General features: G+C 40.9%; 1 protein-coding gene across 1 annotated transcript in view; it reads right to left on the bottom strand.

Moving 5' to 3' along the window:
• The window catches only part of LOC101853278 (dynein heavy chain 7, axonemal), a gene marked incomplete in the record, with an annotated part of 106,541 nt that overhangs the window by 17,961 nt on the left and 76,195 nt on the right, over positions 1 to 12,385 (bottom strand). The window contains 10 exon segments of the mRNA XM_035973404.1: positions 602 to 802; positions 2,149 to 2,310; positions 2,996 to 3,172; positions 4,594 to 4,686; positions 5,439 to 5,684; positions 6,490 to 6,768; positions 8,585 to 8,717; positions 9,424 to 9,557; positions 11,180 to 11,371; positions 12,219 to 12,372. Of these exon segments, the coding sequence (XP_035829297.1) occupies positions 602 to 802; positions 2,149 to 2,310; positions 2,996 to 3,172; positions 4,594 to 4,686; positions 5,439 to 5,684; positions 6,490 to 6,768; positions 8,585 to 8,717; positions 9,424 to 9,557; positions 11,180 to 11,371; positions 12,219 to 12,372 (1,771 nt within the window).

The raw sequence follows: 12,385 nt of genomic DNA, 5'->3' as shown, positions 1-12,385 counted from the left end.
GAGCAGGAGGAGGAGGAGGAGGAGGAGGAGCAGATGATGATGATGGTGATGGTGATGATGATGATGATGATGATGATGATGATGATGATGTGATGATGATGATGATGATGATGATGATGAAGATGAAGTCATAGGTGATGGGTGGTCTCCTGTGATGGTGTGGATAGGAGAAATTACAAGATGAAACCATAACATCAAGAGCGTGATAAGCAGGAAGCATGAAACACGGAGATAGGAAAAAAAAAATGGGAACTACAAGATGAAAAAACAGATGGTGATGGTTCAAACACACACAGATGGGGTAGTTGAAGGGGTCACAAATGAAGAGAGATAGAAAACAGAGATTCAACCGAACAGTCACCTGAGGATAGGAACCATGCCTACGAGGCATATCATTATCTTCACGAGATTGAAACGACACTCTCTCTCTCTCTCTCTTTTTCTATCTCTCTTCCTCCCTCACCCACACACACAAGCACACATACACACGCACACACACTCCACACACACAAACATACACCATGCACACACACACAAACAAACACACACCACATACAAACACACGCACTATGGACACACACACAAAGATACGAATACTGACAGCCTGCTTGCAACCGTTGAAGAATTCCATATCGGAGATGGGGTCACTCATGTAGGATTTGATGATGTTGAAGCGTAGCCCACTGGGTGGCTCATTGGTCATCTTGACCCCATTCTGTAGGATGGACACCGGGAAGGTGTCGGAGGGGTAGGAGGTCAGCCACAGCCGGAAGTCAGGGTGCGTGGACTCTGGGTTGAATTCCTGTACAAAGACACACGCCAATGTTCTTAACGTAAGTTTCAGTTTTAGTATGAGGAGTTTCGATGTAGTAAGAGTTTTACGGCACTTGCAGCACAATAAGGTCATATAAGCGTAGAAGATTACAAGTGTGTTAACAAGATGGTAACAAACACCAAAAAGAAGGAGAGATAAGGACGATAGATATTCGATACGAAAGAAGGAGCAAACTACACCAGAGCACCCGCCAACCACCCACTATGAGGAACTTTACGGCACTTGCACAACACAAAGAGGTCACATAAGAGCTAAAGATTAGAGGTGTTACTAGAGAGTAACATACAAAGAAAAGGAGGAGTCGAGATAAGAGTGATAGATATTGGACAGGAAAGGAGGCGTAAACCACATCAGAGCACCCATCAATCACTCACTTTCTCAATAAACCCATCTTTGACCTGAGCCTCATCAGAAACGCTTACAGAAACATTGAAGCAGGAGGTAAGGAATTGAGAATATAACCAAATGACACCATATGTAGACCAACAAAGACATACATGCAAACTTACACACACACACACAAACTGAAAAAAATATACACAACAAAAACTTGTAGACACACGTACATAAACAGACACACACACAGATACATAACAAAACTCTGTAGCTACACATACACAAATTTTAATATGCACATAGAGAAATTGACAGGCGCATACCTTCTTCCCACACAGTGACCCATCTCTCACACATTGACCTATTTCTCCAACAGTCTTCTCTCACAGTGACCTACTTCTCATACAATGACCTATCTCTCACACAATGACCTATCTCTCACACAATGACCCATCTCCCACACACTGACCTACTTCTCACACAATGACCTATTTCCCAAACAATGACCTACTTCCCACACAGTGACCTACTTCTCACGCAATGACCTATTTCCCCCACAATGACATACTTCTCACACAGTGACCTACTTCCCACACAATGACCTATCTCCCAGCCTCTCACACAATGACTTGAAACGCATACAATGAGCTACTTCCCACACAATGACCTACTTCTCACACAAAGACCTATCTCCCACAAAGTGACCAACTTCTCACAAAGTGACCTATTTCCCTCACAATGACCTACTTCTCACCCAATGACCTGCCCCTCACACAATGACCAGAAACTCACAAAATGAGCTATTTCCCACACAATGACCTACTTTTCACACACTGTGACCTACTTCTCACACAGTGACCTACTTCTCACCCAATGACTTACCCCTCACACAATAACCTACTTCTCACACAGTGACCTGTCTCTCACACAGTGACTTATCTCTCACACAATGACCTTTGTCAAACACAATGACCTACCTCACAGATCTTCTCCAATGTTGACATCCAGGAAGAAGCCAGATGGCAGTTCTGCAGCATGACCCACGTGCCCTCTTTGATACCTTTCTCCATCATCTTCAGGGCAATGGGACCTTGACCTTGGCCAAGGGAGAGCGAGTCGAACTTGCCGCCACCAAAGCCCTAATGAAAAAAGAGAAAGAGAAACGTGCAAACATTGAATGCATTTTTATAAAACTAATGAGCCAGTACGTAAACGATAGTGGACGATAAGATATATAAGAACTAACATAGATAAAGAGATCTTGCAAAAAAGTGGTCTTGCAATTAATGCAGTAGCCTCAAGGCATATAATTATTTTTCCTTCTTGTAAAAACCTAGTTTTGTAAATGCTGATTCTTAAATGAATAATTTGACCCCCCATATTTAGAAATGTCTACAATATGAAATAAGTTTGCTGTAAAAAAAAAAAAAAGAGAAAAATCTTCTATGAGAATTGTAAACAATTTTCATCAATCAGAGGGTAGGGACTTGTGTGTGTGCAGAAGTGTGTGTGTGTGTGTGTGTGTGTGTGTGTGTGTGTGTGTGTGTGCCTGAGTTTTTTAAACATGCCTATTTGAAGCTCAAAGACGTTACATTATCTATATTTTACGACTTGCCTGTTATTTATGCAAATATAACATTTTTTGCGCGAATGAAACAAAACATTTCATTTATTTAGCTGCGTTTGTTTTGCATCAGCTTACCCCCTAAAAAAGAATAAAATCTAACTTAGATCTCATTTGTTTGTATTCCACAATACAAGTCTAATTAATATATATTTTAAGGCAGGTAGGAAACAGAAAATGATTCTTCGCTATACACTGACCTGGTCATCTGCAAACTTCAGCAAGGCAGCCATCGGATCAGCGCCAGGGGAGAGAATAAACAGCAAGGGGGCAGTACAGTTGCTGTCTCCAAATGCCTTTGGCAGGTCAAAGGGTGGCGGCTCAATGAACTTCTTGCCAATCTTCTCTGAGACAAACTCTTGTAGAGCAGGAATGACCTGAGGGTATACATACATTGGTCAGAATTAGCACTGCTTGACAGGGTGCCCTATTCCCCATCGCAATATATGGACATGAAGCATGGACCATTAATGAACGAGATACAAACAGGATTACAGCTTTTGAAATTAAATGTTATAGAACAACTCTTACGACACTGTAGAGACAGAAAAGAAAGAATGAAGAAGAACATAGAAGACTAGACATAGAATATTATTATACCGCCAGTACTCCTCCCGGAACATAATGAAATTGTAAACAACTACTCAGGGCATATCAAAAACTGATTCATTCTAGATTAACATAATCTGGAAGCAAAGGTAGAAGACAACAAAAAAAAAAAGAAGGGGGAGACCTAACAGAAGATGGGAGCAGGATATAGAGACCCGACTAAGAACCAAAACAACTCAAACAGGCAGAGTGGCAGCCGTAGGAGTGTTTTACTGCAGAGAAGTCTGAGAAGCAATGTCCAACTACGGGAAAAGCTAAGAAGAAGAAAAAGTCGCCACAGTGCGCTCAGTTCTTTCCCCTTTTCTAGATTAACATCTAAAGAGCTTTCAAACCACATTAAAAAAGTTCTCTGCTCTACTGAGGAGCCTCAAGGTATTTCTGCAATCCTAATGCTTAAACGTGGAAAGAGCAAGTGTCTTTGAACAGGCTAGAGCAAAACAACAGGGAAGAATAAGTATATAAACAAACACAACACCTGAGTGCTTCTGGAATAAATGCTACAGCATCAAACTTGATAACATTCCCAGGTTAAAGCATGAGAGAACATCAATATTGTTTCAGGTCACTTTTCCAAAGATTTTGAACTGGCTAATCTCCACAAACAATTATAAGGAATGTAACCAGGCTTTAGAACATGTCTTTTGCTTGATTTTCAATGTAAGAAACTAAAGACATACTATTGCTATTTTTATTATCTTTATTGTAATTACAACAGATTCATGAATTGTTCAATAGTTGATATGTTCAGACAGTATTTTTTATAATAAAGCTGACTTTCTCCTTTCAGAGACGAAGCCACGCTCACATAGACATAACACAACAATCCTTGGGCAATGTTTAGACACTCTGTCACAAAACAAAAAATACAAAACACCATGCACATAAACAGCCAAAACACGTTATCACAGATCTTCCAAATATTGGGAACATACATAATATTTTGATAATCCTGCTATATCCTCCAAATATTTTGAATATTATGCAGCACATTGGTAAGCTCGCTAGATTGTGAAAAATAATTACGTTTATGACATTTGTATAATATAATATTTATCAGCATTTTATGGCTACAATGAATATATATCTATGCATGTTTTTTTTAACCCCCTCTATCAAAGAACAACCAAAAAACCCAACAAACTAAAAAAAAACAAAAACCCCACCCCAACCCATTAGGTGCTGGACTAACCTTGTCGGGTCTGAAGCAACGTAAGACCAGTAGCCGCTGGAAGCTGCCAAGTCGATCGTTCCAGTCACCTGGCAATTTCTCGTGGTGCGGTTCCTGTGAAAAATTATAACACAAAATTTGTAACATAGAGTGTTTCATAGCAGGCTTACAGTACCTAGATTGAATAGGCCTACTGTTCAGCCCTCCACATTTCCAGATTGGACGTGTGTATACACCATTACCAGCAGCATTTCATTTGCTAAAACTAAAACAATGAACTTTACCAATTCAATTATTGTATTGTTTTCAAAATCTCACTTACTGCTACAAAAATCTTTACAAGGACAGGCTAAGATTAACATCCACCAGCACTCATCCTACCTTTAAGGTTGCATTTTGTGGAACAAAAGTCCAACATCAACATCACATGAGGAATCATGAGACTTTATTTTTCATCACTGAAGGACCCCAGCATCTGTAGTGCAGTGGTTGGGCACTTCGCTTTCACACACAGGAAACCCCAGTTCGATTCCCGAGTGGGGGGAGTGGGATGGCCTATACTTCTCAGCTCAGATTAGCCCTGACAGGCAGGGTCAAAGCCCACCTCTTAAATGAACTAAAGTGTGTTGGTGGGGGGTGGGGTAAAAAAACAGCGACACAGAATTTTTAAAAATCACTGAAAGTTAACAAGTCAACAAGAAGGACCCCAGGTATTGAGTTGCCCTCAGCGGCCCCCATCTGCTTTGACAAATAAGCACCCACATTCAGCACATGGAAAGGTGGCTAAAACAGCACCTGGACATGGACGGCTGGTGCCTCTATAAATTAATCATTGATTGTCACATGGAAAGGTTTGAGCTACTCACCATACTGTCGTAGAGAACCTTCCACTGGTCTTTCTGGGTCATGAGTTTCTTACGGATGTCCTTGAAGTTGGCCATCTCGTCCAGGCGGCAGAGCTCGTCCCAGGACTTGGAGGGCAACCAGGTGGTGGGGTTGGAGTGCGGGTTGTCCAGGCCAATGCCTCCGGTCAGCAGGAAGCGCCACTCCTCCTCATCCACCTCCTTACTGTGCTTCTGGATGTTGACGCACAGCAGGAAGGAGAACAGCAGCTGTGGACGGGCAGGGGTCAAAGGTCAAATTGTGGTGGGTGACAAGGGTCTGAAAGTTAGGCTGTCAGGCCTCCTAATTAAAAGGTCATGCGTTCATAGTCTGTCAGTGGCCTGAAATAGTGGCTTCAGGAAAGGCACTTCCCACAAATTTTCCTCCCTCCGCCCAGGTGGGAATGGGTACCTGGCTAGACACGGCAAAAAATCTTGTCAGTTTGATAGAGTTTTAGCGCTTAATCAGCTGCATGCACTGTATGCTTCCTAAGAAATTGAGAATGTTTCTTGGTGTTCTAGAGTCTTTTTGGGTAATAATAGTTTTAAAGCGCACAGTCCATGCTGTAGAGTTCTGATATGCTCTAGGTAAATGCAATCATAATTATTTTACAGTCCATGATTTACATAATCTTACATAACTGGCTGCTATTTATCACTTACTTAATTATTCTTACAAGAACACATCTATTCAGATAATGATATATTTACAAATTAAATTACTTACTTCATACTTTGTAAATCACACTAGAACAAAATAGAAAAAATTCTAACATAACTCTTAATGTAACACACTAGTTGTCAACAAAAATGGGTGGTTGGCAGGTGCTCTGGTCTTTATCTCTACTCCTCCATCTTTTTTGTGTTTGTTACCCTTTTGTACACTTCTAATATTCAGCATTTATACGACTTTATTTGCAGAAAACGCTGTAAAACACTTACTAAAACAAAACCCCCCACAACGTTGAAGACGTTTATCTATCAGTGTGTGGAAGGGAAAAAGCTCATGGGAGCCTGCCAGAACAAATCGACTTACCTTGTCCTTCTCAAAGAGTGACCGACACACGTTGCAGTAAAGTGAGTATGTGAAGTGGTCATGCAAGTTCTGCAGTCTCTTCTCCAAGTCCTCTGACCGCTCAGCGTTCTCGATGGACAAGATGAAGAGGTTGATGAACCAGGAGAGTGAGTACTGGTACATGGGCTCAATGTTGGCCAAGTCGGCGATGGAGAAGAACAGGATGGTGCTGTGAATGGCGATGGGCTTGTAGCCAAGACGAGCTGTGTCGATCTTTTTCTCTGTCTCCTCAGCGATGGCCTTTGGAAGTGTAAGAAAGTTGAAGTTTCAATGGGAGCTGGCATAACAATGTCATTCCTATTTCAAAGAACATAAGGCTGACAAGTTGTTAAAATGCATTAACACTTTGTCCCCACGGGACGCTGATCGACAGTAAGAAGCTGCCCCTTTCCCCATGGGACGCCGATCAGCGCCGGTGTGGTATAGCGTGTACCGCACCTGTATCCTGGTCCGTGGGGATAAGTGTTGTGCGCTCTGCGCGCTGTGTGGTAGGAAAGCGTTAAGAAAAATTTTACGCGAAAGAGGAAAAAAGTGTTTCATTCTTTTAACAATTGTACCTACATTACGATTTTTTTTTCTTGCTTTTCTCCACATTAAGAATTGGAATTTTGACAAAATATTTTTCGGGTAGGTTGCAACCGAAACCTCGGAATAAAAAAAAACCCTGTGATTAAAAAAAACACAAAATTTTGGGCCAAGTAGACTTTAACAAAAGGCCAATGATAAAAAAAGAATTTGAATTTAGAGTCCCTACTGCAACAAGGGGGAAATCTACGGCACAAAATATACACGAAATTTGGATTCAGAGACTCGGGTACAGTAAAACTGGCTCAAACTGTCACCTATCCAAGGCAATTACCTAAACAAATGACCATTTTCCACTTCCCACTCGCATTTTTTTCTACATTTTAATGACACTGTCAATGACGCCCACCTATCTACGACAACTCCTTCTCTCCCTGACAGTGGGTAGCAGTCTTGAACAATTTTGGCTGTATAAGAAAGGAGAATCTAAAAAGAAGTCCATCAGACGATAAAAAAGATGCTCCTCTCTCAAGTTAAAGTACCTTGTGCTATTCCTGGGTGTTTGCAAGCACAGTCCTCAGAAAAATGAAGGTTTTCTCGTGTTTTCAGCAACCCTGATCTCAGGTATTTACACAATTCTCTCATATAGGAGAAAAGACAGGAAGTCCAGTGTCTATATTGTGTACACTTAAGATGTGATAATTTAAACTAAAAGAAAAACACATTTGTGTCATGACACGGTGGAATCAGGCGCTCGTCAATTTAGGGCCTTATGGAGTTATTCCTATGGTCTCATCCCAAAGCCTGTCGATTTGCCGTGCTTTTGATGAAAAAAATACCCATTTATCTTGGATATAATTAGTCAAGATATTGGTGATTGAAGGAAGTGCACATGGGTGTCGCCTGATTTCAGAGGTAAGATTAGCGAGAAAATGGCCGCCAAAGTTGAGTTATTTCCTTAGCTTGACAGTCTGTGGAAACTGAAAATTTACATCTTTAATGCCTTAAGTCAATGTTTTTCAGTAAAATCCACACAGATATGTGTTGAGCTAAAAAAGAAAAATCGACAAAATTCCCAAACCTGAGGAAAAAAAAACAGTTTCTTGACTTTCATTATTTTGATGAGCGCCTGATTTCACTACGCTGCCTCACATTTGCTCAGGCCAGTGAAATGAAATATAGTAAACTTGTCACTATCCCAAAAGGAAAAAACTCTCATAAATACAAATAATTATGAGTAGGTCTACCCCCCCCCCCCCCCCCTTAAAATAAAAATGACTTAAGGCTACTAGGAAGGTGAAAAACTGCATTTTATTTTTAAAAATTGGCCACATATGTAATAAACAGAGGCAAGGTCGGTTGCGGTAGAGGTAATAGCGATGTGCCCCCTCTTTGAGGTACAGCAGACAGACAATTAGCAGACACACAATATGCAGACAGACAATTAGCAGAGTTCAGGCCAAACACCTGAAGTTTTGAATGTAACTCAGAGGAAACAAAAACTACGAGGTCAGCAATAGGCCAAACAAACCTGTTTCTCCGAGATCTCGTTGGAGAGTTTCTTTGAGGAGGACAGCACTTTGATGGCTGTCTCATCTTCCAGAATGTTTCCCTCGGAAGAAGAAAGTACCTCTAGAATCTTGTCCTCAATCTCCTTCAGTTGTCTATCAGAAAAAAATACACAAGCATTAAAAATATTTTTAAAACTTCTTTTTTTTTATGCCCAAAGCAACAAAAAATACATAGATACGTAAAAGACATTTACGTAGAATTTTGAAAAGTGATAGGAGATAGTAGGCTATCTGATCATGAAAGGAAGTTAGATAACAAATAACAAAAGGTGAATTACCTTTGAATGGCAGATTGTTGATATGGCTATAACTAGAACTGAGGTTGATAATGAAAAGCAGGGAGGGAGAGACAGAGATATCAAAGGAGGAGAGGGAGGGAAAGAGGTAGCAAGGTAGGGAGAGAGAAAGAGAGAGATAAAAGAGAGATGGAGAGAGAGATGGGTGAAGAGACACACAGAAAGATTGATAGAAAGACAAAGAAAGAAAGATAGAGACAAAGAGAGACAGAGACACAGAAAGAAAGAGAGTTGTTGTTATCGATCCAGCAACAGCTGGGCTCTCGCCCAGGAGAAAGAGAGAGAGAGAGAGAGAAAGAGAGACAGAGAGAGAAAGATAGAAAGAAAGACAGACAGAGAGACAGGAGAGAGAGAGAGAGAGAGAGAGATAGAGAGAGAGACAGAGAAAAAGAGAGGTAGAGAGACAGAGAGGTTGAGAGACAGAGAGACAGAGAGACAGAGAGAATGGCATTACGGTATTAGTATTCTTTCTTTCTTTCTTTTTTTTTCTCAACACAACCCACTTTTTGTTGGCGGCACTCTGCAAGATCAGCTGGTTTTTCTCCTCCTCCAACTCCGGCCTCTCCTTGGCCACCACGATACCCAGCAGCTGATCCTCCAGGCCCTCGGGGGTGATCATGAAGTTGAGCAGAGTCACCTGGATGGGTGGGAATGTTTTGAGATTTTGTAAAGGGAGAGTTGTGAGTTCAGACTCAAAAGTAATGTCCAGCAAGTGCCGGTGACACGGGGATCACATGGGTGATGAAACGTTTGGGGTTTTTGTATAGGGTGAGTATCATGGAAGGAAAAGAAATCAAATGAGGTAGTGCTTGATGAAGCCCACGTGGGACGCTCACTGTTAAAAACAATCAGGAAACGAGGCAGGAACAGGCCCAGAGCAACCTACTTAGGGAATTTAAACAAATGGGTAACAGGGAAAGATCAGGAAAACATAGCTTTTCTAAGAGCATCCAAGCAAAAGAATGAATGGAAAACCATGATCGCCAATGTCTGTCGCAGATCTGGCACTGGATGATGATAATGATAGGGTGAGTAGTGAGTTCAGACTCAAAAGTAATAATAATAATAATACTAGGTAATAATAGCATTGATATAGCACTGTATCCCAAATGAGTATAAGCTCTGAGCCCTTTACATCGATCAAATGATCACTGAGCGGAATACTTCATTCACACAAGATAAAATATTTCACAGCAACAAGAAAACCAGCTAAACCGCATAAATAGGAGCTTTCTTAGCCTTAATTATATACAAGTAAGGATGGCAGTAAAAAACAAAACACATCAGCACTTGTGAACATACTACAACTAAGAATTAAACAAATAATGTCAAGCAAGTGTCGGTGACATGGGGTTTACATGGGTGGTCACTGGGCTGTGTCCTTGAGCAAGACAAGACAACCCTACCTAAAAAAACAGAGTGCTGCACAGTAGCGACCAGCAATGGTATGTTGGTGAAAATTGTTCTGTACTGGTGTGATGTTGTGTATTTATGTATGTATCTATGTATTTCTAATTATGTATGTGTGTATGTATGTTTGCCATTGTAACCAACATTTCCCTATGGAGATCAGCAAAATGTAATTTATTTGTTTCATTCATTTAATTTTACAGAGCTTTCAAGACAATTAGGTCACATAAGTGCCGAATATTAGAAGTGTTACTTGGTAATAATATACAAAGAAAAGAATGAGGTCAGAGACCATATATTCTGTCTGCTCTATCAAAATCGTAAAATCATTTGAAGTCATTATCAAGATGTTCAAAGAATTGCATTCGTAAAAGCTTGACGTGAAGTGAAACTCAAAATCTTTGACGTCAAATTTCTCAAAAGATAGAGCAGATAGAACGTTGTAATTCTGAGGTAGCCACAAATCATAGTCTACATAGTTTAGGGGCGTCAGTTGTCTAGTAGTTAGGCTATTAGACTTGCAACCATAAGGTCATGGGTTCGAATCCCGTCAGGGGAACAACGTTGTGTCCTTGAGAAAGGCACTTTACACGAATTTCCCTCACTTCACCCAGGTGGGAATGGTTACCCAGCTATAGACAGTGAAACATCCTGTCAGTTTGTTAGTGTTGCGCATAATCAGACGCTTACACTGTGTGCTTCCCGAAAAGCTGAGGATGTTTTTGAGTGTTCTATGGTCTGCTGGAATAATAATATAGTGTAAAGCGCATAGAGCTTGCTGTTGAGCGGGGATATGTGCAATACAAATGCTATTTATTATTATTATTATGTCTCGCTCTCATTGCTCACCTTCACGGCTGTCTCGGGGAGATAGTGGGGGTTCCTCAGTTTGGTGGTGATGTAGAACTTGAAGTCGTGGGAGTACTCGATGGTGCTGTCACCCAGCTTGATGCAGATGCTGCCACCCTGCTTGAAAGTCTGCTTCAGCAGCAGAGACTCCAGAATGGGGTCAAGCTCTTCCTGGATATTCTCCAGCAAAACCTGAGCGATTAGGAGAATTGAGTTTGAAATGTCTCACTATGAAGTTTCAGTTAAACCATTTTGAAGAGTAATAATTGGTCGCTTTTAAGCACAAGGGGGCTATCCCGAAAAATGATGTTCTGAGAAAATCGAAGTTTAGGTTTTTGGACCCTTGTTCAGTTTCTTTTAAAGACAAGGAGATTTTCTCTGTAACCAAACAAATATACACACCAATGAAACATAACTTCTCCTATATGTAGGGCAATGCCCACTTTTGGTGTAGATCAAGATTGCTGGAAATCCCCGAAATCTGGGTTAGTCCGCTTGTCCTTAAAAGCGAGCAATTATTAAAATTTGATCTTATTTCTTTACTTTGCCATATTTTTTCTTCATTTTTCTCCATCTAGACTTCAAGTTGTTAAACAAACAGGTGAGAATAAAATTCAGCTGTGGCACTATCTTCATTAGAAGCAAGTGCTTACTTGTTTGTAATGAGATACTGTGCGACCAATTCTTTATAAGGCTCAGCTATATCCCTTCAGGAATAAATAATGACAATATTTCCACTGAAATTAAGTAGAAGGAGCAGACCTCATCTGTGTGCCCGCCAACTATCTAGTATTTTTTAAAGTATTCCTGATGAAGCCCTAAGATGGTGAAACGTTGAACGTATAAAATTTTGGAAATTCTACAGTCTCCACAATTTTTTGTTGTTGTTGCAATCTACAATAATGATGGTGATAACGATGATTAAGAGAATAACGATGAGGATGATGCTGATGATGATGCTGATGATGATGCTGATGATGATGCTGATGATGAAGGTGATGATGATGATGATGATGAGGCGCATGATCAGGGTACTGACCGGGGTGCCAAACTGGATACAGTTCTCCAGGGTGCGGACAAAGTCTGCATCGCTGAGCTTGATGACGTGGACATTGTTGGCCTTCTCCATGTTCTTCACCCACTTGTTGGCCTGTCCCTGAGGGTCAATCATCAAGGGCCAGCGGCGGGCATTGCTGGCGGCGGGGG

Source organism: Aplysia californica, unplaced genomic scaffold (genome assembly GCF_000002075.1).
Source record: "Aplysia californica isolate F4 #8 unplaced genomic scaffold, AplCal3.0 scaffold01203, whole genome shotgun sequence".
NCBI classification, from domain to species: domain Eukaryota; kingdom Metazoa; phylum Mollusca; class Gastropoda; order Aplysiida; family Aplysiidae; genus Aplysia; species Aplysia californica.
The sequence above is the reverse complement of the archived record's forward strand: the minus strand, read 5'-3'. Positions and strand labels throughout refer to the sequence as shown.